General features: G+C 38.2%; 1 protein-coding gene across 3 annotated transcripts; it reads left to right on the forward strand.

Moving 5' to 3' along the window:
- Positions 1-630: 630 nt before the first annotated feature.
- On the forward strand, positions 631-26,495 carry si:dkey-261h17.1. 3 transcript variants are annotated; one of them, XM_021323061.2, is made up of 8 exons: positions 631-968; positions 18,481-18,522; positions 18,683-18,891; positions 19,004-19,087; positions 21,530-21,641; positions 21,750-21,802; positions 22,054-22,209; positions 25,061-26,495. In XM_021323061.2, the coding sequence occupies exons 1-8, from the start codon at positions 887-889 to the stop codon at positions 25,250-25,252; spliced, it is 930 nt and encodes a 309-aa protein (XP_021178736.2). In that variant the 5' UTR covers positions 631-886; the 3' UTR covers positions 25,253-26,495. The 3 variants fall into 3 exon arrangements, with proteins under 3 accessions (XP_021178736.2, XP_021178735.2, XP_012731017.2); XM_021323060.2 differs by having other exon boundaries at positions 634-968; positions 18,481-18,531; XM_012875563.3 differs by having other exon boundaries at positions 638-968; positions 18,481-18,531; positions 19,007-19,087.
- Positions 26,496-27,634: the final 1,139 nt, after the last annotated feature.

The raw sequence follows: 27,634 nt of genomic DNA on the forward strand, positions 1-27,634 counted from the left end.
TTGTGGACTTCCTGGTTGGGAACTGCTTTGCTGCTTTAGGACATTCGCATATTCTGTAACTATGCAATGAAGAGTGAGCCTAAATTCCTGCACAACAATGGTAATGATTCTTTGCCAGTTATTGCAAACCCTTGTCAGTAGTTGTAGTTGTAAATGTGTGGTACAACCTGCTATTTTCCAACAAAGGTTGGTCTTAATAGCTTGTGTCCCTTAATGAAATTGCCATTTGGAAACTGCACTTATGTTACAATTTGCATGGTGATCTAAAACGTGTAAGTTTTTACAGAAATGGAAAAACAGGAAGAAAAAAAATCTGCAAGGGGGCAAACATTTGACACTCTAAAAAGATTATATCAACATTTCTTTTTTGGAAGCACAACAAGCAACCCAAGTTGCACCAACAGCAGTTGTGCCTCAGTTTAAGAAACATGACCCAATACCAACAATGCTAAGTTAAAACAACACCCAGTCTTCTTCCCAGAAACATCTCGTCACACTTTGCTGCCTGGTCTACATCCCTCACACAGACACACACACAGAAACACACACACACAAGCACACACACACACACACACACACACACACACACACAGGGAGAAGGGAGGAAGCAGGGGCCATAGCTTTGGGGGAAATGGGTTGACATGGGGCAGTTAGAAAAGGGGTGTGGAAAGAGCTGAGGAAGGGAGGCTGAAGGAGTGGGCTCATATAAAGAGAGACGGAACACAAGACAGGCTTTATCCTTCTCGTCTGTCCTGATCTCTCAGACCTCGCAAGGGAACCCCCGATTTCCCTGGCCCACCAGCTCGCCCTTCCTTACCACAGTTTTTTTTCTTACAGACCCACACACAGAAAGTCCTGCCAGACGCGTCGAAACCAACCAGAGAGGATGGCTGCATGCATTTGGAGAATGAATGGGCTCGGCAGACGCATGACTGGAGTTCTGCTGCTCTGCGCTCTATTGTCTAGCAGTGAGTAGTCTGTTTTTTGGGTTATAGCATGTTGTTTCACTTTTTAATTCACTCCTTAACTGGGTTCCACAAAGGTTTTTGTGATTCTATGTAGAATTTCAAGGTTTTTGCTTTTTTTTGTGGATTTTTTTTTCTCGTGTCCAAATTTTAAGGGAACAAAATGTGTATTATGTAGTAGTGGAAACCCCATAAGCATTTGGGTATGTTATTTTTTTTTTCCTGTGTCATAAAGTAGGTTTGCACATGAACGTATAGACGTATTGTTAGTGGTGCGGTGGCTGCAGACACAAAGGATCTGCTTCGGAGACGGAAAGTTTCAGTTGAAAATCCTTATGCTCTACATCATGTCATGCATCTGGGTGGAGCTACAATGCCTTTGAATTTATAGAAGATGGATGAAGCCACAGCCAAACCCCTTGCCCATCACACATATATTTTGCTTGTCTTCCCATTTATTAAAATGATATAGGCGGTTGCATATCTCCATACAACGCATAAATTAAAATAAACATTAAAAAAATCCTATCCTCCTAATTGTGCTTTCTAATCTACAGTATAAGTAGTAAATGTGAGCGCTCTCATGTTTGTGCATACTTACTCAGGCAGCATGCTCCAAATCAGTTCAAGGCTTAATGCTAATTGCAAGGTGATGCACGAGTTGGAGGGAGTAGTTGTAAGGCGGTGCTGGTTCTACTCCAACCTATTGTGACGACTTCTGCAGAGCTGTCAGGCCCCAGACACATTTAAACGCTCAGACTGACCTTGGGAAAACCAGGAGGAATATTGCAGACTGATGGAAACAACGAATCGTTTTCTTTAACGGGGAAACAATCATGAGATGGTGGAACATGTTCATGGCTTGCGTAATAAAAGGGCATACCACAAACCCTCTGCAGAAGCAGCAGCACAGAAACAGATGGTAATTAGATTTACATGAAAATCAAATTACTTTGGGCACTCCCCGTCAAGTCGAGTCATTTTTTTTTCTTTTTTGTTGACCAATATCACTCATAACAAACTTGGCCCCAAGTTCACTGCACAGCATACAACCTGTATGCAATTTGTTAGCTTAATTTGGAAAAGCAATAGAGCACAAATATTCTTAAAGGTGCATTGCACAAGTTTGAAGTTAAACATTATTTATATATGCCCAACGTGTAAAATGAGTTTTCCTCTATTCACCGCAGTTGCCTCTATAGGCTGGATTAGTCGGTTCATGACAAAGTGAATCAGACCGAATCCTCCGGGCGTGTGCATGGGTGTGACGTGCTTCGTGTTCTCGTTCGCCTGGCTACTTTGTTGAGTCTCTGCCGTAATTGGTAAATTAGTGAGAGATCACGTGCTAACTTCAATATATATAACCTTCTTTTCTCAGAAGACATTACGCCTCTAAACAAAAGACCTTTGCAGTCACAGCGGCTGATGCTTTTCCTCTTCTCCCATGTGCTTGCACAATACTGGTGTCATTGCAACTTGTCGCCAGAGGGGGCAGACGTCTATGAAAACTCCTGGAACTTCCACTGTGCTCCTTTAAGAAGCAAAAGACAAACCCCCAAACATGACTGCAAAATGGCAAGCTGTTAAAGGGATAGTTCAGTTATTTAACTACAGTAAATAATTCTCACATGTTCCCAGATGCATAAGCTTATAGCTAGACCCTTAGGAGCCAACATGGAATGGGACTTTTACCAGCAACTTCATTCTCAAAGTGATAATAGCAATTTTTATCAACACTTTTTTTATAACACCCTAAACCCTTTTCATGTTATTTTGTACAGTTTTTTTTTTACACAAGCTGAGAATTGTTCACAATAAATGGTAGTAAGATGCGTTGCTCCAGAAATGAGCTGACTCTAAAAATACTGAAACCAAAACACTTAATATACCACTCAAGTAAATTTATTTATATTAGGCTGTTACTCAGACCAGAAACACTCAGTATATTTAATTCTAAACATGTGTTTCATACAGGAAGATCAGAACATGTTCATTTTTCCACGAGGATAGCATTGCCTCCATCCTCAATTTCCGGTGTATATAGTGGACAAGGCAAGTTTATTTGTATAGCACATTTCAGCAAAAAAAAAAAAAAAAACTGTTCAAAGTGCTTTACATGATGAAAGCATGGGGGGGGGGGAATACTTAAAAATGTACTGCAATGGCATAATAAAGAAAGCCAACGAAAATTTGGACTGAAGCCAGAAATTAATGGTGTTCCAGTTGATAGTTTACAGTCAAAGATAACTCTGAACAAATGGATTTTTAACCTTGATTTGAAGGAGCTCATGCTTACAACGTTTTTTGTAGTTTTCTTGAAGTTTCTTCCAGGTTGGTGGAGCATAGAAACTGAATGCGGCTCCTGCGTGTTTGGTTCCGATTCTGGGGATGCGGAGTAGAGTAGAACCAGGAGATCTGAGAGGTCTGGAAGATTAATACAGCAACAAACCTTCAGTGTAATATCGTGCAAAGCCATTTACTGATTTATAAATTCACCAAAGTGTTTAAAAATCAGTTCCCCGGTACATGGACTTTAGATTTGCTCTATTTTCTCAGTTTGAGTGAAGATGTGGGCAACAGCATTCTGTGTCAGCTGCAGTTTTCTGATTGACTTTGTAGACAGACCTGTGAAGATACTGACGCAATAATCAATTCAACTATAGATAAAAGCACAAATGAGATTTTCAAGATCTGGGTGGGATATTACTCTTTTAGTCCTCAAAATGTTCTTCAGATGGTAGAAGGTCAACCTTGTTATTGTCTTTATGTATCTTTGAAGGTTCAGGTCTGAGTCCATCACTACAACTAGATTTTAGGCTTTATCAGCAGTTTCTAGTTGTAACAACACAAGGTTTGTGCTGACCCTTAATTGCTCCTCTGTTGATCCAAAAATAACCCCTTTGGCTTTGTTTGTATTCAACAGAGATTTGTTCTATGCATCCACTCCATGCTTGAGTGGGTTTAATCACCTTGTTACCATTTAATGTAGAGGTGTGTGTCATCTGCATAGTTATGGTAACTTATCTTGTTTATTATAATCTGAGTTTGTGGAAGCATTTAGGAATTACATAGTAATAGTAATAACTTTCTTAGAAAAAAAATCTATTTTTTTTCTAAACCAACAGGTTCTTAGATTTTTTTCTGAATTTAATATGAAGATACCAAGGCAGGTATTTATTGCAAGTACAACATTAACTGTTTATGCATTTTAACTGCTTATAAACCTTTAACAGAGTCTATCTTAATATGATATGAACTATCTAATTAAAACTAGAGGTTGACAAACTTGCATGACAAGTTTAAGTTTACAATTTACAGTAATTATAATTACAGTAATAATCCTAATGGAAATTACTTGTAATGTCTTCCTGTGATCTGTGGGCTTTGTTTTTCATTGAAGCAACTATTTTTGTCAGGCTAAATGAAGTGACTGAAACATGCACACATCTGTCACCTCTGTTTTAGCCTACATGGTTCTAATATGCTTTAGGAATATCACAAGGGTGTCTGCTGACCCACCCAGAGATCTATACTACATCCAGCGTTGGCTCTGAGATCACACAGACCTGCTACATTGTTCAGACTTGTGCATAACTGTCACTGTGGTAGAAAAGTATAAATGCAAGGACGTATATAGCACAGAGAAGGAAAAGTTGAACGCATCACACCTGCTTATATGCTTGTAACCTCTTACCCATGTTTGTCACCTTGTTTGGCTTTATTAGCAACACTTATAGGACAGTTTGAATTGGCTTGACTGGCTTTTTGTGTACAGATGTACCAAATGTGGATCAGATGCTCGGCCAATGACGTCAATAGATAGGGATTGTTTTAAACTGTCATGCTCCATTGATCTGTATGAAGAAATATCTTTGCTGAACATTTGAACGTTGATATGCATCTTGTTCTGTCTTGTTCTCTGTGAGAATTACCCAATCAGTCCTCCCCTCAGAAAATGTAACCCCATCAATTATTATCATTCCTAATCTGGTTTAAGGTCATGCCAACTATGTGTATTGTGCATTAGCGTCTTAGAATGTTTTTTTTTTTCAAGGTAGTGCATTTCACAAAGCTCAAACAAAGGACAAATATCAGGGTCAGCTCGTGACTAGAGGGTGAAGTCCTGCGTGTGTGTGCTGCTTAGTTGTACTCCCTGAAAGCTGACCAGGGTGGAGGAAACCATTAACTCATAATGCAAAGCCAGGGGGATGTGCTGGAACTTGTCTGATTGGGAGGAGTTGTAGCTCTCAACTTACCAGGCTTAAAGGATCAAATCTTAACCTTTTAAAAACGGATCCCTCAGGCCACTTTTCAGGTTCGTGTGGAGTGTCCTGGTTGGTCAACTTTTGTTTTTTGCAAGTTGGCTAGATCTATATCAGACTAGGTGAGAAATGGCTTTATTGTTATTTCCAATTTGCTGGTAAAGGTTTAATTAAAAGTAAAAGTGCCATCAAAACATAATTTATTTCCTTAGCCTTTAGATTTTTTTTTCTTTGTTTTTTAAGTCATGAAAAAACACAAAGTAGTTCACAATTCTAAAATGTATGGAAAAAGAAAATTGGATGGCAATGTTTTATGCAACACAAAATCTGAAAAGTGTGGTATGTGTATCTTTTTAGCCACCATTAATCAAATACCTCTAAATTCAGGATTCAGTGCCATAGGTGGTTTCAGAAATGAACAGATGGGGCTCACAGTTGCAAAAACAGTATTGTGAGCTTTCTAGAACTCACGAAAACTCTTCTTATGAGTATGGTACAACCACGCACTTATCAAGACATTGTTGTCAGAGAAGCACCCATGTGCTCCATGGTAACTCTGGTAGAGCTGCAGAGATTCACAGCTAGTCAAGAGATGCAAGTTGCTGAAAGAAATCCATAAGAAGGCTCCTCTGATGTGTGGCACAAGCCACGCAGGGGGCAGAACAAACATGTGGACGAAGTTGTTCTTGTCAAATCAGACTAATATTCAACTGTTTTTGTGGCAGAAAACTAACGCCGTATCTGTGGTGAAACATGGTGGCATCAACAACATGCTTTGGGAATGTTTTTCCTATGTGTGGTTAGAGAAGCTGATCAGAGTTGACAGGAAAATGGAGAGAGTTAAATGCAGGTCAGTCCTGGAGGAAAACCTGTTGGAGTCTACAAAAGACTTAAGACTGGGGCAGAGGTTCACCTTCGAGCTGGACAGCAACCATAAACAAGCAGCAAGAGCTTCAATTGAATAGTTTACATCAAAGCATGTTCATGTATTTAAACGGCCCAAAGTCTAAATGTAAATGCAATTAAGAATATGTGGTAAGACTTGATAATTGCTGTCCACATATGCTATCAATCCAACCTCAAAAAAGGAGGTGTTTAGACTTAGTAATTGTAATTGCAACTAAAAGAGGCTTCAAAAGTATTGAATTATTGGGGCTACTAATTCACCTAACGTTGTGTTTTTATCCATGCATTATGTATTTCACACTTTACGATTATGAACTACTTCAGAAGCATTTTCTGAAAAGTTTGGGGATACAAATAAGTTCACAAGGCACTGTAGTAAGCAGTATGATTTGTGTATGTAGTAGTTTAATTCTTTCCCTTTGTTCATTTGCATCCGGAGAACAGCACATATTTGGTGTTTCTATCCCCAAATCTGATTCAAACAAACGAGAAGAGATGATTGTGACCTCTGAAAGATCTAAAGCCAACTTAGATTGAAAGATTTTTGCAATATACAAGCAGCTCAATCATCTTGACTCTCCAGCAAACAGATTTGGTTTGTTTTCCAACATATTCCCACTTCCCATGGCTGCCGGTCAGCAGTTATGCAGGCGTGCAAATATGCAGCACTGAAATGGCCATGCTTTGCAAAGTTAGATGATGTCATCCAAAAGTTCGTAGAGTATGTTATGAGCTGTGTGTCTCTTTTTTTTTTCACTTAAGATTTCAGGGGAAAACCCGAGCTTTACATCTGCTCCAGCCAGCGAGAAAAACATCTTGTCTCGCTTATTTCAGCATGTCATCGACAATGACTCCTCCTGTTGCTTAGTCGGGGCCCCAGGCCAGAGCAGAAGAAGCTGTGACAATTGCTGTTTCAAAAGGGCCACATTAAAACAAAGATTTGCACTCATGCTTGTAGGATCCGATGAGCACAAAAGCCCTAGGAGATCAGCAGATAACCTTTGAGCTGCACAGGCTTAAGCAGTCTAACAGATACTTAAAAAAAAGGACAATGCATTGATTTTGACTGAATAAACGTCTGAAATGGTTAAAGAATTTCCCTCTTAAAAAGAAACGTTACTCTGCCAATGAAAACACAGCCAGAATATTGCCACTTATGGCCCTTGGGCTGTTGACTGGCATTCTTTAAGTCCCAAGATGTGATGCTGGAGTTTGAATGACGTCATCTGCTGGAGGGCGTGGATTTTTATGTAAGCTTTTGGCAGATAGTGGTCTTATGTCAGGCAGGGTGTGTGTGTCCATCTGGGCCAGAAATCATGGCTAAGATCCCGTGTGAGCTTGCTAAGTAATTAACCTTGGAGCTTGAGTTCTGTCAAGTTACTTCACTGCAAAAACTGAATTGGAAATAAGTTAAAAAAAAATCTTTAAATTTGTTTATTTGTCCTTAATTTGAGCAGATAAATAAGATGAGATGCCAATGGAATGAGTATTTTTACACCTAAAATAAGATAATTAGATAACCTGCACTTCAATTTAGATGAGTTGTTCCTATTGTAAGGGCAAAAGTCTTATTCCATTTGCAGATCATTTAAACTTGCTGCTCAAATCAAGGACAAATACACTAATTTCAAGAAAACTTTACTTATTTTAGTCACGTTTTTGCAGTGTTTTTACTCCAGAAACATCTGAATTAAGGGTAAAAATTATCCAAATGTTGCAAAACATCGGCTGTTAATGGTGGATGCTCTGTTACCTCATCAGGACCTTAAATTCAATTCAATTCAGTTCATTTATATAGCGGCAATTCACAACACATGTCATCTCAAGGCACTTTACAAAGTCAGTTCTATCAAATCACCTAGACAGCTTGGTTAAAATGTTTTCTAAGAAAACCCAGCATGCATGTAGTAACAGTGGAAAGGAAAACTCTCCTTTAACAGGAAGGAATCTCCAGCAGAAGCAGGCTCAGTGTGAACGGCTATCTGCCTCGACTGACTCGGGGTTTAAGAAAACATAACATAACACAGATGCACTGATCCAGGAGTACCTCCTGTTATGTAAATGGGGAATGGCAGTACAAGGTCCGTCGGTAGCTTCATCTAGGTGAGAAATACAGTCAAGCAGATAAGCTCTGAGCCAATTTTAAGGTCTGGAGGATGAAAGAGAGCACATACAGTAAAAGCTCAGCCAGTAGCTGTGTCTACGAGAGAAATGGGGTCAAACACTAAAACACAAGGCCTACTGTATCATCTATAGGAAAACAGAAAGTTGTTGGCATTAGTAACTCTGCCGATACCCCCCACCCTCTCCCTCTCCCCCCTTCCAGGCCATTGTAGCAGTTTTATTAATGTATCAATGGCATTTTAAATGTGCTATTTTCTTTAATCACCATCTTTATTCCAAAGAAACCATTTCAACAAAAGGAGAACAAAAGAACCACCACCACTGAATGATTTATTTTTCTGGAGAAAAATGAAAGATTGCCTTGAGGGAAATAGGAACAATATCTACTTATGAAGGTTAATGAAAAGCAGAAGGCCAGCCAACGTTCAGATCTTCCTTCTCCAATTACTGCTGTTCTGGTGAGCTTGTTTCCTTGTTTCCCTGGCACCCTGCTGCAGCTTTATAGCTGTTGCCTTTTCCCAGCATAAAGTAGGCAGTTCTGCTTTCAGCTTTACAAATTCTATACATATGGGCTACACCAAGATCTCCGCTCGAGGCATGGGTTGGAGAAGCTGTAGTAACATTTAAAATGATTCGGTTTAAAGTTTGCTTAAATGTCCCTTAATATTGTTCATTCAAGGAATTTTTGGACTAGGAATTTTATGAGCAATACCGATCTGAGTCATTTAAGAATAGTTCAATGCTTTATCAAATGTAATGAAATCAATGGCCCTATAATGTCTGAAAACTTGCCACGTCTAAAGTGCACTGAAACTAAATATTTGATTCGTGTTACACTCTTTTTCCAATGGCAATCCAGACATTCCTGTTATACCCTGACTTTGCATTGCGTGAAACACTCAGAACCTCATCAGTTTTGTTTCTAAACTCAACACAAACAGCTACAGTCTATAATTAGCTCTGATCTGACTGCTGTGTTGTCATGCAGCACAGTTTCCATCAGTGCTAGGCTAATGTTAGCATTTTTTCTTGCTGTTTTTATAACTCGTTGATAGTCCAGATAGTCCACATTTCATTGTGGCTCTGCTTCATCATGTTCTGACAAAACTTGCAGAAACATATTGGTCCTCTGTTCTCAATGTCATAAAACGTAAGGCGCTGTGATTGTCTTTCATAAGCAAAGAGATACCTATAGATATCTGGACGCCGCCAGTCAAGAAAGTGTTTGCTGTAATAACATCACCAATTTTTTACCATTTGTCATGGCAAAAGTGGACCAGAGGAGTCACTCTGTCAGAGTTTATTTTTTGGGCATGTATTAATGAATTCATTTTGTTATTTTAGGAACTTTCCTTTTTGGTTTTCCAACTTTTGATCCATTCTCGAGCCGGCAAAAAGGGTTAGGGTGTTTTTGGAGCCAAAATGTGTCAGTTACTCCCAATACTGATAATTTAAAGAGCAAAATGCCTGGACATAGACAGTTTATAGACCTTTTGAGATGCCAGAGTGGTTTTCTGTAGACATTATGATGCATAGAGAAAACCAGCCCCTCCCCTAAATGTTGCTGCACGCTGCCGGTCAGCTGAAAGAAGACTACTACGCTTTTCCCTCGCTTACAAGAGAGAGAAATTCCGCTATTTGAAATTAACAAAGAAATTAACAAAGAAAATGTTCAGTTGGCAACATAATCTGCATATATTAAATATGCTGCTAAATTTTGCAAGTGTTTTGATGCCCAGATATGAGCAAAAATAATATAAACAGTAAATAAATGGTGCAGAAAACATTTTTAGAACAGTAATAGTCAATACATAATTTCTGTGGTGTATGGAATAATTGTTGTGTTTCTGTTTTACACAAACATTTATTTTGTCGTGTGTTTTACTTTAAATTCTAGTAGTAATTACTATGATGCTTACCTTTTTTTTTTTTTTTTTTGTCAAGCTTATCATACAGTGACAACATTCTAACAGCCAAGCCTAATTTCTTATCATTCTCAAAACAATCAGCCTCGGTATGAGTGAGTCTTTGGATACTTTACCAGCTTGTGCCACATTAGCTTTTAAAACTTTATTTAGAAGCTGAAGCCGAAGCAACAGCTTTTTGATTCTGTCCGCACTCCAAGGGTATTAGATTGTCAGGCCAAACAGAAAGCACACAGGGCACACAAAGCAAATAAGCTTTGCTGGAAAACCAGGCTGTGTTGTTGCTTCAGAGGGTTTTACTGCTTATCCACGGGGCGAAAAAGCACCTAATGAGCCTTTACTAGGGCCTTTTGACTACTCGAATAATAGCTCCTGGTAATTAATGTGGGCCAAATTGCTTGCTGTTAAAGGTACACTTTATACATCTTAATTAAAAACAAGACAGTCTGGCCTTTTAGCATTCCTGGGGGTCCTGAGTTTGGATGCTTCTTTCCTTTATGTTGCATGTATGAATGCTCATACTTAATGCAAAATATGTGTGATTTAATAAGTGCAGAAAGTTTAACACATGTATTGTTAAGTATTGCTCTCCCACTTTGGCCTGGGGGCTTGGGGCCGTAGGTTCTAATGTCTGTGCGTAACCTCTTTCCCCCGCAGTGATTGGCAGCTGGAATGAGTCCACGGACATCTGTTGGTGCCGGCTCAGACACAGACAGGAGGCCAGTTAGCAGCTTCTTGAAGCAGCTGCGGCTGCTTCCAGCTTCTAATCCACTCGGAAAATGGACGGTCTGTTTTGGAAACAGGTTTAGGGTTTCACTGCCCAGCTCAAACTATTTTAATGAGTAAACTCGAGACTGAATAAAAACAGACATTACTCAGTGGCTGGTATCACTCGTGAAGCGGTGTTTTCAAATGTTTTTCGTGTGCCTGGATTCACCCAGGACTGCAGTAAGCAAAGAGAGAACAGAGAAAGAGTTGTTTTTTTTAGGGAAATAAGTTTAAACTTTTTCGCCAAAACGCTGTTCCTTTATTGTATCCTGAGGACAGGGTCCAACGCAGTGATCACAGTCTGTGCCCTACGTGTATGAAGTAGTAATCCTGGTGATGGGTGTTATCTGTAGGTCCCAGTATGTTTCCCTCAGCAGTTTGAAGAGTTCACATCCTGTCTGGATGGGCACGGACAGCATTCCAACACTGTTTACCATTCTTTTCCTGAAAAACCATTTTCCTGTTTCGTTGGAAAACGCACGGGTGTGGACATAGAGGAAAAGTCAACTTTCAGTGTCTAACTTCAAACTTGGATAGTTAATATCCCTACACATTACTTAATGGTGACAGTTTTAAATTACGTTGCTTTTGTAAGGCCTACAACAGCTGCTACAACAGAAAGGCTTCTGATTGAGTATTCAACCAAGTTTTTTTTTACCCCCAAAATATGATTTGTGAACATAATATATTGGTAAGGAAATCATACTTTCAGTTCTCTGCAAAAAGCACTTGACCCCTTTGGACCTTTATACGTTTTGTGAAGTTGAAAGAAAATGGTATATCATTTGAAAATGGCATGTTAGGCAAGGTGTGCATTAATCAGAGAGGCAGACAAGCCCATTGAAACTGTAGAAAAGCTGCAGAGATCCACAGTTCAGGTCAGAGAACCGTTAGTTGTGCACACTGGATATCTAGCAAGAAGACAAACATTGTTTAAAAAGAAATCTCCTTAGCTGTTTGTCAAGAGCCCCGCAGAGAGCAAACATGAGAGAGACTAAACACCGATCGCTGATCCAAACTACACTTTTTATATTTTATAATAAGAAGTTAGATCTTTTTTTTTCTCATTTTACATCTAAGCACTACTTGGTGCTGGTTTATCACATAAAATCCTTGTACAGTGCACAGAAGCTTGTGCTTGTGACAGCATAAAAAATTTAAAGGGGTATGGATACTTTTGCAAAGCGTTGTATATACAGTCTCCATCTAGGACTATAATAAAAGTGTTTTGATTCATTTTATGATATGTTGTGGATATCTTATAAATCCAGAAGAGCATAATAAGAAAATTGCCATTAGTAAGCCTCTTTCTGGAAAAGGAATATGTTCATAAAAGATGTAAATGGAAGATTTTAGGGTTGTCTCTTGACATCTGGATAAGTAATGGAATTAGGGTGTGGCTAATGATGACATCCAAAATGTTGTCCCTGCAGTCTGGGTGGAGGTCAACTCATAATCCCAAGCTTCAGGGCTGAGGCTTTCCTCCTCCGTCATGAGTGCACAGTACAGTGCACATATAGGGATAGAAAGAACTCCCAAAGGAGACTTTTTACTGCAGCTGCACCCCTTGTTCTCCCCCCTCCAACTTTCAGGCCTCCTCCCCTGTCTCCCCTAGGGAGGAAGCAGACCTCATCTTCAAATGCCATAACTTATAAGTAAAAAAGCGCCATTCCCACTTGCTCCCGCTCCCCAAATGCAGCCGTTTAATCAGGTGTGACGACAGTTTTTTGTGTGTGTTGGCAATTTCCTGCAACGCCCCGGCCCTAAATTTAAACTCGGTGATGGTAGTAACAATGGCGGTTACACCTCAGTGCAAAAGGCTGTGACAGATGGGTGAAGTTTGGAGACAATAAATATCTAACTATAGTTGCAGAAAGCACTCTTCAAACCATTTAAATGGAGACAAATGCTGGTTTTGGTTGATGGCTGTTTTAGCAGAATGTGAGTCGGTTAAAGTAAAAAAAAAAAAAAAAAAAAAACTAGAGCATTACCAAACTTCATATCTAGTTACTAACATGAACATTGTTGTGCCTGCACTGACTATCATTATTTTAAACTGCAGGCTGTACCCCTTCCAGAGAAAGTCACGTTTCCTGCACTTTCCAGCTGTGCGGATGAAAAAGAAGAGTTCACAAAATGTAGCAACTGCATCTGTTAGCCGGTGAGGGGGAGGTTGAAGAGCTGTCCCCATTGAGGACAGGGAGGAGGATGTCTAAAAGGAAATGAGAACCATTATTTGAAAACACTCTATCAAGCCTGCACAATACTTTTAGTGTGTGAGCCGATGATAAGACCTGCCCTACTTCCTCTGACTAATCATTGCACCTCCCTGCTCTCCCATGTGGCTTCAGAGACTGGGGAGTTCACAGTAGGGCATTCAGGTTTGAGAGATTGAATCTGCCATAGTTAATGAAATCTGTTGGTATCTCCAGCGAATCTTTACTTGTATCTCCTGATTCCTCCATCCCACTGTTGGTCATGTGACGTGTATCTGCCGTGCTTTAAAGATGCACCGCTTTAATTCGCCAACGCTTCAGTATTTCTCCCCACGTGTGTCTGGTACCACTCAGATTAATGTTTCGATTGCTCTTTTTTCTGTTGATAATGACGATTTTCCACATACAGCTAATGAAAACAGGACATTTAAGATTAGACCATTAAAGTTGCAGCTTTTTAATACAGAAATGTCGGGTTGTTAAAAACTATTTTGCCACCTGCTTAATAGTTATTTTTAAAAGATACTTTTAATTTGAAAAAATTATCACATTCTAATGTATTCTATTTAAATTATTCCATTTAAGTTATACTGACAATAGACGGTTTGACAGTTATCTGTCAAAGTTCTTATTGGGAGTGTGAAACCGATGTAGGAGTGGTGGCCTAGTGGTTAGAGAGCTGGGGTTTTGTGTCTTGGAGAGGCCCCATAGGTTGGCAGTTCAAAACTCTGTCACTCTGTGTCCCTGAGCCTTGGCCACAGATTGCTCCCCGTGTGGCACTCAGTGTTAGCAGCTCACTCCGCCCTAATGGATGGGTTAAATGCAGACACAAATTTCTCATGTGTGGGACTATAAAGGTAAATATTTATCTTTATCGAGGTTTTAAAAACGTATGGATTTATCCTGGCGTATGGAGCACAGAGTAACACAGGGTGTCCCACCTGTTACAGCTTTCTACACTGCAAAAAGGGAACTAAAAGTAAGTAATATTTCTTGAAAGTAGTATGTTTTTCCTTGCTTTGAGCAGCTAAATAGGACTATTTGCCAAAGGAATGAGTATTTTACCCCTAAAATAAAAATATTTAGTAATAAGATGATGGAGATGAACTGATCTTATTTTAAGTGCAAAAATCTTATTCCATTGGCAAATAGTCTTATTTATCTTCTCAACTCAAGGAAAAACACACTAATTTGAAGAAAATTTGACATACTTTTAGTTCCCTTTTTGCATTGTATGATATACAAGAAAGGTTAATTTCGCAGTTTGTAAATGTTTTAGGTGCTAAAAACTGGCTGGAAAGCATCAACCCATCGTTCTTGTTAATGTAACATATTTGTAATCTACAGTTGACAAGTTACTTTTCTATGCTGAATGCTTTAATCATAGAAAAGTAGCCAAACTGACATATTGCGTGTTGCACTAGACCTCATTTGGGTGTTTGTGCAAAGTGTTCCCACTAATTTGTGCATCAGTTTATGCCTCAAGCTGAAGACTTCACATAATTTGGTGTCTGGTTCCTGAGCGATGGTTAGAGTAGAGCTGGTTAGTCAAATATAGATCTCCTCCACTGTTATGAGAGCAATGCTCCAGTTTGTTATGATGAAGTAAAAGCTAAGCAAAAAAAAATGTATTTCTCAGTTCATAAGCCTGTCTAAAGTCCAACTCACCCACAGTGGTGCCTCCTGAAATGTTTCCTGGAGTTTCCAGATGGGGCCACTTAAACTCTTGGGGTGGCACACTGAAACTAAAAGCCCTAATTTCAGGATTTTATTCTACTGTTGTAGCTAATATGCCTGTAGAAAGTCTTAAAGACTTAAGTAAACACCATTATTTTGGTTTATTGTTTGATGTTTAATGTTACTAATGATATAATGTGCATAGACCAATAACAGCACTGTTAAGATTTTAAGTTGAACAACAATTCCTTTCATAATTATATTAGTAATAAGGTCTATATTTATTAATTTATTGAAAAACAAAACAATTACTAGGGGAAAGTAGATACTGGCAGACAAAAATAAAAGAGTGATAGAAGGTCAAGAAGAGCGGCTGCATGGCTGGCTGTGCATAATGTGATGAAATGCTAAACTGATGCTCGTACAATTTACACTGAAGAGTCGGGTGGTCAAGACATTGTACCGTGGTGGCGCCATTGCTCACCCGTTGAAAAAGATCCCAGTAACAAGCAGCTGGAATTAGCTTCTCTTGGTTTTCCGCCTTGTAAGCATAAGCACCAGGGTTCCCTTTCAAGTACATTGAGATTCACCTTTTAATGGAGACTAGCGATCACTTGTTTGGTCGTAACCACGGTTCCAGGTGAGACGCGCTATCTCAGTAATGTATATCCTTGAGATAAAAACTTTTTAACTGATTAAAATTGTAATATAGGCTGGACAAACCCCAATTGCCAGGAATTACCTAATATGTACATTTCTAAACCATTTGCTGCTGGAAACAATTTGAGATCCCCAAGCAAAACATGTAAAATGTCTCTGGGAGGAGGGATGTTTGGGTTTCCCTCCTGCACTTGGTACCCCATTGACCTGATGGGAGATAAACAGAAGGCAGAGGATGGATTGATGTTTTTATAGATATCCCACACTCATTTGGTTACATGTCTCTGGCCCTTAACTCGTCATGATCTGCATCAGAAACCTACCAGTGAAGTAAAACATATTAAATCAAGTGTGCTCTTTGACTTGGCGGCAATCTTTGTTTCAAAACATTGACACAGATACAAGAAAAGCAGTTGTAAGCAAATGTAAGTGGTTGCTGATAAAGAATGCAAACTTTTACATCTTCTTTGTTAATAACTGTATTTATATATGTTCCTAAACCTATTAATTCAGGTAAATAACAGAGTGATGCCTTTGTACTTTATATGAGAATATCAAATACTTCCCTAAACATTTCAATTGGATGCAACAGTTACAGTGCTATTTACTAAGAAATTCTAAAATCCACATTAAATATGAATAAAAAAACATATAAAGAAAAAAAGAATGTAATGTTTAAAGAAGAGAAGTTTAAAAAAAATAATGACAAGAAAGCAGAAAGTCTAACTAAAGTCTAGATCAGAGAGAAAGCACCTTGGTCACATTTGAAAGGATAGGCAAAATGAAACTAAAAAACACTCCTACAGAGAGTTTGATTTTAGTAATTTCAGGTTCATTATGTATCACAACATATAACATGTAGCTAAAACCCTCGAACGCAACATCATTTAAACTCATCAATAAATAAAACGATGCAATAGACAGCTGCAATTTCTTTACTGTTTATTTCAGTTCTGCGTCCCATTTTAAAGAATCATATAAAACTTTGTAATGCATCATGTTGGTGGTTTTTTTGAATAACGTTCCTACATTTTTGTCTCTGCATCAATCTAGAACTTTCTGCGTTGGCCCTTTACTCCCTGTGTGCTTCATTCTTTTCGGAATAGTGCAAGTGTCACATGAATAATGTGTCATTTCACGCTGCATTCCCATTGGATGGGTTATGGCCCCAAGTTAAAGCATGCTGTAACACTCCATCAAGTTCCCTTTGAATGTCACTAGTGCCCACTAGCAGTAATTGGTCCCTGTGTGTTTCTGGTTACAACACCAAAGTCACCATCAACGCAATGTAAAATTTTTAGTTTGGACCAACCAGTTAAGATCCCTGGTCTTTCTAGGACATACATCGCAGGGTGTACCAATGTAAGAGCAAAAACTACAGAAAAAAAAAAAAGATTAAAAAAATACACAAATAGCTAACTAACTTAATTGACACATGTGGACATTAGAAAGCTAGTAGCCTTTAAGATAAACCAGGAAAAACAATGAAAATCTCAACAAATTTGACATCACTACACACATAATGGGCCTCATTCATTAGGAATTTGGCATAGATGAAGGAGCAGTGAATGATTATAGAGCAAGTTCCACGTGGGACTTGTGATGAACTGTCGATAAAGCTGAAAGCTGTAACTGTAAATCATCATTTACACACCATGATCCCAGTAATTTTAGGTTTTGATGGCGTCACTTGCAGGATTAAAGAATTTCTAACAAGAATCATTAGTAAAAATGTAAATGTTCAAGTTAATTGATGTAGTTGTAAAGATAAAAACAGAGACTCGAAGCAGTCAGTATAAGACGATGTAAAACAATGTGCAATGTCCTGGGTGTAACAGACAAACTCCCAGAGAGGTTAGAAAGGGTGTAAAATAGTCATTAGCGGAATTAAAATTTTCAAGTCAAAGAACTGTGTAATTTGCATGGATATCCAAAAAAAAAAAAGAAAAAACGCTCCCTGAGAAGCGTAAATTTTAATGGGTTTATTTTCTATTAAAAGTGTGTAATAGAAAATAAATGTGAGAGTGCTCAATGTAATCAAGGTCCTATGGAACCAGTGGTACGTTTGTAAATGGGTCATTTCAGAGAGACTCACACAGTCTCTCTGGATGAATGGGTAAAACACAGCATTTACCCATTCAAGGAGGTGTTTTAAGTTTTGCTAATTCAATTGCAAAAGGTAAATGATGAAGCCAAAAGATTAGTCAACTCTATATTTAGAGCAGCTGAAATCTTGTGCTGCTAAATTATAATTTTGCAGTAATAGCTTTAAACCATTCGTCCACCATATACACCTTTGATAATGCTGTACACACCGTTCATCATACACACCTTACGTAATCCCACGTATAATACTATATTTTATTCCAGTATTCTAATTATTTGCACTCATCACACTGTGGACATGTATGTTTGTATGTGTATGTTTCTGTACATCACCCCCACCTGCGACATGTATATAATAATAACAATGGAAATAAGATTTACTCCTGCATCCTTTGCACTCTGCGTATTGCACCATCGCATTAATATCTCAATCTGCCTGCTTGTTTATAATGTGTTAATGTGTGTTTTCTGTACTGCAGACTGTGTTTGAGTGTTATTCCTGCATTATTGTGTTACTGTATTTTGGTACAAGTATTCACATCATGAGCATTGTATAACCCAGAGTCAAATTCCTTGTATTTTTACACATACCTGGCAAATAAAGCTCATTCTAATTCTGATCAAATACTGTAAATGAGGGGGAAATACTTTTGGAGCAGCTGGGGGATACTATATTATGTTCCTCAATACCGAGTTGTTTCCAGTCACAGTCACTAATGTATTTTAATCAGATATACCAGAGGAAAGAAACTCTGTTTTGAGTCTTAAGTTAATAAAAAAAAAGAAAAACGCATCATATTCTCCACTGTTTACTTCCTGTATCTTTGCTTTGTTCTAAATGGATTATATTTGTGTTCTTTGTTTCCCACAGATGAGGTGATGAGTCAAACTTCATCAGATGCACCAGCCACAGGTGCTGCAGGTATTTTTTAAATGTCATGAGATATTTGGGTTAACAATACAATTTTGTAACTTTCAGAGACATTTCTGGAGAGATCACTGCTGTTACAATTAGGATGAGGCTACTGTACCACGACAAGTGTCAAAGCCTTGTTTCTGCATTGTGTCAACAGTGGCTGACTCTACTGCTGCCGCTGACTTAACTCTTGCTGAACAAAGCAATCCTGAATCTCAGACTGATGAACCCAGTGCTAATTCTACACCTCCTGCTGATGCTGAAGTACCTGTCGTAAACACCAGAACCGAAAGTCTGAATGGAGGTATTGTGCAGACCACCCACGCCCCTGGTGTTGATGTCTCTACAAGTATTTATGTAGCTAAGGTAAGATTGTCATTGTGCTCATCTTTCTCAAAATTTCAGAGCTTCGTCTGCAGAAATCGAGAAAGAAATATGCCATTTCCGAGTAAAGTGTGATTTGATTTTTCTGTCTCAGCAGATTGGTGTGGAGTGTGTTGGAGAGGGGGATATCCATGAACCGAGTGCTGTCGAGGTTAGATTAACAGAAGCTAAAGACTGCGTAAGTACAAGTGTTTGTCTCTTTTACTGCTCCTTCAAAATCCTGTGCTGCCTGCTAACTGTAGACGATATGAAGCTACCATCAGCTGCCATTTTTTGGCATGAACTATGTAAGGCTGTAGTGAAAAGAGAAGAGAAAAGTCTCTGATTGGCTCGTTCCTATTAGAAGAAGCTCTTTAGATTACCCTCTGTAAAGCGTGCCATGCAGAAGTCGAACAATCTCCTTAAAGGATGTCGATTTTTAATTCTGTTTAAGAAGCGGCTCCTCAATAGTTACAAACCTTTTCACAGACATTCCTTAGATAATCCATGACATGTAGATCTTGAGCTCCTGGTTGTATTATATGGCTGGGATTTCACCACATGTTCTAGGAGCACTAAGAAAAAAACATGGGTTGTTTTGGAGGTTTTTATATTGCATCTTTTATTACAGACCTACAATAGTCTTAAAAAATAAAACATAAATTACTATGTCCAGAACTGGATCCTCATCTGAAGTTAGGTTTTCAATATTGTAATATATTATTTTGGTCAAAGTTTCTTTTTCAGGGTTTTATTTATCCTTTCACCTTTTACCCCTATCTTGCTAGTGTCAGAAGTGGGACTGAGACTCAATTCTTTATGGTCAGGTCTCAAGTCAAGTCCAAGTCCTATGGTTTAAATTTCAAGCCATTAGAAAGTCATAATCCCCTGAAACATTAATGATGTGTGTAGAATAAATATATATTGATCAATATTTTGCTACCATTATCATTTTGTGTGGTAATTCTTTACTTTAATGAGAGCATCAAGTCATTACAAGTAAAGAAGCTCAAGTCCAAGTCAAGTCACAAGTCATTAGTATTCAAGTCAAAATTGAGTCACAACTCTTTTCTAACACACTATTACCAAGTCAAGTCTCGAGTCATCGAACCTGTGACTCGAGTCTGACGCCTGTCAAGTCATCGAGTCAAAGTTCACACCTTTGATTACACCCTATCCAGCTTGTGGTTCCAAGGTGTACAAAGATAACTAACTTTAGGTCCAACAGGGAAAACAAGCATTGGCACGTCAAGATTTTTCTCAGTTAGACGGTAGTATTTACAATGGGGCTACTGACATAAAATCCAAACTAGTTATCGGTAACATTCTAAAACATTGATTCATACAAGAAGATATATATGAGAAGAAGTAACCATATAAATCATATAAAATATGTAAATTTTTTAACTGTAGCACTGCGATAAGCCATGAATAAAATTTGATTCCATGATACGCTATGCAAACACTCTGTCTGCACTGATGGAAATTCCCCCACCTCAGCACTCTAAATGTGGGATAGTCCAATGGCCCCCTCCAACCTACGGACTATTTCAGTCAGTAACTATTTGATTAACTGGGGTTTTTTGTACATGGTATGGCATAGTGAGTAGAGCATAGGAAACAGTTCATTTTACATCCCTCATAGGAATACGGTATAAAAACTAAGGTGCATTTTCAGCAACACCCATTTTTCATATTTGTGACAGGACGGGATTTTTGATGGAATAAGCTTACTTTCTTCCCGTTTAGGCCCACATAAAACAGGTTTTCCGATACACCAATATTGCATGGCAAAATCTAAAACGGGGTAACAAAAGCTTAACCAAGTAAACACATTGCGTCTTTAATTGCTGAAAATTGCAGATTTCTTAGTGCATAAAGAATGTTTGATGTTTGATTCTCCACAGAGGTGGTTTATTACTGCCATGACCATCTTCAGAAGTAAAAATTTTAATAATTTGTACATGTGGTTAAGTCTCTTTATGTACTGTAGAATATCTTTGTGTGTGTTTGTTTGTTTGTTTTATTAAGATCCCCATTAGCTACTGTTAAAACAGTCACATTCATCCTGGGGTGTGTATGAGGCCTGCTAATTTCAGGGCAAATTAGTTCATATAAACCCAATGTTGAGTGCAGGTTTGTAATTGTTTAAGCAGATTACAGCAACAAAAATAAATAAATACATCTGTATAAAAAGCAGTTTGTCACAGAGGAGAGGTCTTGCTGGTCTGATTTAATTCTCAACTGTTTCTCCCTGTCCTTAATCAGCCAAGAGTTTTCACAGACTCCCTTTGTGAGCCCACTCCCACCTAATCTAGGGGATTTGGGATTGTTTATAGTGATCTTTTGGGGTCACTGAGTGTTGTCTTCCTCCTATTACAGTAGAAGGCAGAACTAAGAGAATAAAAACTACAAAGTATAAGATGGGGTGAAAGAAGGTGTAGTCGATAGACTTTTGAACAGCAACTTGTCTTCTTAGCTAACATGGTTGTGTGTGGAAATTGTAAAACACACAGCTGTTTGTGAGACCATTTGTCATGGTGCATGTGTTATATTTAATGCCTTTTAATAGCCTAGTATTATTCTGACACTCGTGTTAGTAAAATAAAACTATAAACACGTATCTATTTTTCTCTTACAGGGAGCAATACTAGATATTTTTGAGGAAACCAAATCACATTGGTGCCACTCTGAAACATGTGATCTGAAGATTTTAACCAAGGACAACCTTGTCTTGGTGAGCAGCAGTAATAGTAAGTAATAGCGACACCTATAATATAGCACATTCCAGTTTTGCACAGTTCCATTTATTATGTTTTAACACCAGCTGACTTAATGCTGAACTCTTTTTTCATCTGCAGCTGAACAGGCTGCTTTGGTTAGAGCCCTGCAAGCTGAACATATGAAAAGCAAGGTAAGAGAGAGCATTAAATATATTGTCATAAGGACTAATATAAGATTTAAAATCCCTGTTTTATTGTTATCCTCTTTTATGTAATTTATTAATTCCCTGTATATTACCAACTGAAAATGTTAATCTTACCGAGAGATTCTGGGATGGTCATCAAAAACTAACAGAAATGGCATTCTTTATATCACAAAAAATAACCTTATTGTATTTCTTTTTATATTCTCAAATATCTTTTCCATTAAACCTTCTTTTAGTTGAGTTCAACTGAAGTTGTGGTTCCATCATCATCATCATCATCTGGTTCTTCTGTGTTCGTGGGAATACTGGTCACTGGTCTTCTTGCTGCCGTTGGGATCATTGTGGGGTACTGCAAGTGTCAACGGAGGCCTGACACCAAGGGCGCAAAGCTGGTAAAAACTGTTTTTCATTTTTTTCTGTTTTGTATTAAATACTACACTGTCTGCATGTATTTGTCCCTAGTAAAAAAAAGTAATGATAAAAAAAAATTAGAAACTGCTTTATGGAAATATGTGATTTCAAATAGCACACTAAACCCTTCAGAGAAGCCTAACTTTAAATCATGAGTATATTTATTCTGTGCAATTACAATATCCCACAAATACAGCTCTACTCTATTTCACCTACTCATCTCTGCTCGGCCGCGCTCCACTCAAAAAAAAAAAAAAGTGGAGAAAACCGAACTGGACAGAAGAGCAGATCCTCTGTCCGCATACCACTGGGAGGAAAAGAGTCCATACCTTTTAAACAATTACAAACTATTTATTGCCCCGTATTAACAAAGATTCATTTTAGAAAAAAATCTTAGAATTTCCCAAATTCTAAGATTTTTGCTAGAATTATAACTTTGTAACACAGAAGTTATTCACAAATCCCCCTAGGCCTTAAGAGAGCTCCTAAAGTACAAAAAACTGGTAGCAGTGCTGAGAAAAACTTTTAGCGAGGCTAAGCAGGAGAGATGGTGGAAACAGAGAGAGCTGATTGGCTGGTCCACCAACTAAACAGTGGAGGAAATGAGTGCATAAACTTCTTTAACAATCATATAATTATTAATATGTAGACAAAATAAACTCTATCATCCCCAAAGTTGGAGTTGATTGGGGACTTGCCCCACTCAAACTACCAATTATCTTAATGCATGTTTGATACCTTAATCACTTTTTCAATGAAAAGAGAAGACATTTCTTATGAAACTGTTGGTAGGTAAGATATTAACTTCTCGTAGCCCTAAACAGAAGCCTATAAAACATCTGAACTGTTTATATTTTTCCACTGTGAGCAGTAAGACTTTTTTTTTCATATAATTGAAATTGTTTGAGAATTCTGACCATAATTTATCAGTACCTCTGACATGGACCAAATCCCATCTGATTTATTGTTTCTTATCATTCTTCAACACATAGGATTTGTTTCAGGATCAGTGTGAGTTTCCAGATACAGATCCTCTACTTGGATCTGCATTTAGAAATAAAAACATTAAAAAAAACTGTAACGCAAGAGTCTTCTTTGACAAAGTGTTTGCCCTGCTTTAAGTATCTGAAATCAAAACAGCTACGGTGTTTTCTTGTAGAAAATGCCTGGCCGTGTTTTAATTAGGGAATTGCAGTTGGCCAGCCGTCAGAGAAACTGTTCAGTTTCAGAGAACGACAGCGCTCCTCGCCCAGAGACCCACGCCCTGCGCTCTGTGGCCTTGTGCATTTGAAATGATCAGTGTTTCATCTACATGCCAGGCCGAGCTGTTTCCCTGCAACACTCACAACATCACATGACGGAGGGTGTATTTTGTTTGTGTTTATGGGTAATGCTGCAAACATGGCGGCTCATTGGATCCATCTGCTCATGAGCACGTGTGTCTTGGTGTGTTTCATTTAAACATGAGAAACGCTTCACATGTTTGATGTTTGATCTGTGCTACTCACAGTTGGAATGAAAGTCAAATCTAGCTTCCTTAAATGTTAAGGTTTTATTAGGGCGATTTTACAGTTTATTTAACAAACCGTCATAATGCAGAAACAGTTCCAGGAATATCTAAATAAACCAAATCATTCAACAGCCTACTGAACATACTTTGGCTCCAGTACCTCAGATTAGTCACTTTTTTATTACCTTATAGCTTTCTCAGCTTTATGTGGACAAATCTTCACCTTTGAATATTTACAATGTTACTTTAGTTCGTTTAGGTTTAGGTATGGTGTCTTAGACCTGGGACATAGAACATGGCATTATACGAACTGATCAGCCTTTCGGTTGTTTGTAAGACAACCACACCTTTGACTCCAGAATACTTTGGCATGCATGATCGCATCGCACTCTGGTACCGTGGTTTCAAAACGGGCCACATTATAATCCCTCCACTGCTCTATAGTTGGTAAGAGGTGATCGATATGCTGTGTTCAGTTTTAAAGCAATGTTATTCTGTATTATGTCCAAACATCTACAAATTTGTTTTGTATGCTCCAAATATATTGCTCGAAAAGTGTTGTGGGCTGCTCTAAGGCCACTTAATATCCCTTTTTATAATTCTGAAGAATAATCAACTGATGTAACCAAACAATTTAAGATGAAAAAAGAAAGCTTAAAAATGTTTACTGTAAATAATAAATATAAAAAAAAACATTTCTGCTGAGGAATAAAGTAGAACACCGTTGCATTAATAGTTCTCAAAGATTTTTGTAAAAAAGCCTTTCCACTTTGTGGAGAACAGTCTACATCTGGACATCTCACTCAAGTTGTTTTAGTCAAAGGGAGCAACAGCAACTATTATTGAGAAGGGCATTTTTTTTTTTTTTTTTTTGCTTATCTCATGTTTAATTAATGAAATTAGGTTAATTTTATTCTTTGAGTGCAATTAAAAAGCTATTTTATACAGTAATAAGTTAGAAATTGAAGATCAGACATCAACATGGGGGCTGCACAGTGTCGCAGTGGGTAGCACTGCTGCCTTGCAGCAAGAAGGTTCTGGGTTCAAATCCAACCCTGGGTCTTTCTGCATGGAGTTTGCATGTTCTCCCTATTCATCTGTGGGTTCTCTCCGGGTACTCCGGCTTCCTCCCACAGTCCAAAAACATGACTGTTAGGACAGCTACATATTTTGCTTTTGCTATATTGTAGATGTCGACAAATGTGTAATTGGGCAGAGGTTGTAACCGTTTATTATGAATACCTGATAAGGAACGTAACATTCGGCACAGAGCATTCGGTATTTGAATCTTTTGACAATCTGATGTTGTACCGTTTGTGCAGGCTGAGGAAACGTACCCAGTGGATCCGGAGAATCAGGGGAACACCCTTGCGTCCGAGGCCCCCCTGAACCCCCCTCCAGAAACTCAGGAGAAGCCCAGCATTAATGGAGAGTCCCTGGAGGCAGTGAAGACAGAGACCTCCCCTCCCACCAACGGCCACTCCACTGCGAAAACGGCAGACACGGAGCTGTGAAATCACCCCACAACTGCTGCAGTCTAGGAACTTCCTCCGGCTAATACATCTATCCTCACAGATGCATACATGCCCACACAAAGGAATTTGCTCTCTCATCCTGCTCAAGCGCAGAGGCCCCAGCAAAGCAAACAGTGGGGATTATACTAACCTCACTTAGAGCTGCACGGCTTTGTTACACACCTCTTCCTCTTAGGCTGCTTGCCTCAACAAACATCAGGAAAACTAGTCTGATGATGATAACATTGGCAGAGAAACACGATGCAGACGAAGATTCAGTCCCTGAGTTTTTGACGGCAGTCAGACTGAGACTAACAACAAGAGGTCGGCAGCTCTTTTTTTTTTTTTTTTTTTTTTTTTTTTTTTAGGGTCAGGGTTAAACCCTTTTTGTTTCACATTAATCAGTGCAAACTATTGTAAAGACTGCAGCTGGTGATTTACCGTTGAATCAAGCACAAATCGTCTGGTTTAACAACACAAATATTAATCCTGTAATATAGCACAAACAAATGAATTTTAAAAAGTCTTGAAAAGGTTTTCATTTTAAAGACAAAAACAGAAGCAAATCCTGCTAAATTTATGAAATCTGCTTACAAAAATATCTGGAAAAAAAACAACCCCACTGTACATGTTCAAATGCTTTGGCTGTATATATCAGTACCTGCATCTAGGCTAGCCTTTCATTTTGTATCTTATCTATGACGACTTGATAACGTATGAAAGTTTTTTTTGAGTAACGTTTTGGAATGACGAGTGTGAATATGAATGTGACATTAACCATGAAATCTGTACAGTTTTGTGAAATTAGTTGACAGTTGAAGAAGATGCTAAGTTTCTCTTTTCACCTTTGAAGAGTTTGAACCCCCGAGGAAACCATCAAATCAAACCCAGGGGTGACCAACCAAACAGAAAACAGACCAAAAGATAATCACTGTCAGCTCTTTTTGTCATGTTTGTCAGTGTTATTCTCGTTTCAGTATATAACGGCGTTGTTTATCCACATTACGTAGATGTAGCTGTGCCTCATGTCAGTTCATAACCCACGTTGTTCTCAAAAAAAAAAATACGATTTGTTTCTGACTAAACAATGTTTGATCGTCACCATAGTTAAGGTTGTGACAGCTGTTTTTCATTATTATAATTATTATTATTCCTATGTTGTTTACTTTGCCTATTTTTTGAATGGTTTTTAATACAAAGGCTTGAATTTTGTAAAACTAATAAACAATCACAATTTCTCCTCCTCCTGCTCCTTTATGCTATGCCCAATGTCTTTGAATGCAGTTCCCACACACTCTTGAAATATCAAGAATAGGTATGAAATCAATATGATTTTCAAGTGTGGAAAAACAAATGAGTATGAAAAGAAATCTAATTATAAATATATAATGATTTTTTTATCAAAACAATGTATTTATTTATTTATTTATTTATTTATTTATATTGGATTGGTCACTTAACTTAAGTCGTTATTCAACTCATTCATCGTTTTAGTTTTTTAAGATACGTAATTTCTAAGATACGTAAACCATAACAAAAATATTATATTTTAAAAATATTAAAATATAGGGATATTTCAGTGTCTTTGATTAAGGCATTTTAGACAAGGTCGAGTGGTTCTGAAACTGGGTGTGGTTTTAGTAACTAATTGAAGTAAAATTGCTATTTTTTCAATGATTTACAAATAAAATAAAAATAAAATAGATCACAAACTATGTTCAAAAATATTTATCTAGTGTAGATATTACAGTACAAATTTGACAACTCTACGTAAAGCAGGTTTTAATATTGAGCATCTTAGCTGGTCTGCAGAAGCCGTGGAACAGGGCAGCATGTCGTACTTTTTCTCACTATAAAACCAAACTGCTGCTCACAGATGCTCACTTCTGACCTCACTCTAGCTTCCTCTCTTTCCCATAACGTCACAGAATGACTCATCTACTTCATTTCTCTGTAGTTGCCACAACCCTGCACAGCTCCCTTGTTTTTGAAAATCTGTCCCAGCAAACCTCTCTTCTATTCCTCTGGCATCTTCTCGCTCTCTAAGATCTTATTGAACAGCCTAGTCACAAACTCAACAGCTGGCTCTCTTAGACACTTTCGTTTCATCCTTGTCTGCCTCCTTACCGTTCAGTCCATCACACACGTCGCTCCGTGCCCTCTGTTTGGCCTTTGCTGCCTCTACCTTCACTTTTTGCTGTATCTCGCTGTCCTCCTAATGACACTCTTCAGTCATCACAGTGTCCCACTTTTTCTTGGCTGATCTCTTTTACTGAACACATTCCTGTATTTCCTCATTCCACTAACAAGTCTCCTTATCAAATGTCCTTCCAGGAGACATACTAAATCCTCTCCTACCTGTCTCCCTGTTAGCATTAGCTG

The sequence above is a fragment of the Fundulus heteroclitus genome, chromosome 1 (genome assembly GCF_011125445.2).
Source record: "Fundulus heteroclitus isolate FHET01 chromosome 1, MU-UCD_Fhet_4.1, whole genome shotgun sequence".
In the NCBI taxonomy this organism is placed as follows: Eukaryota; Metazoa; Chordata; class Actinopteri; order Cyprinodontiformes; family Fundulidae; genus Fundulus; species Fundulus heteroclitus.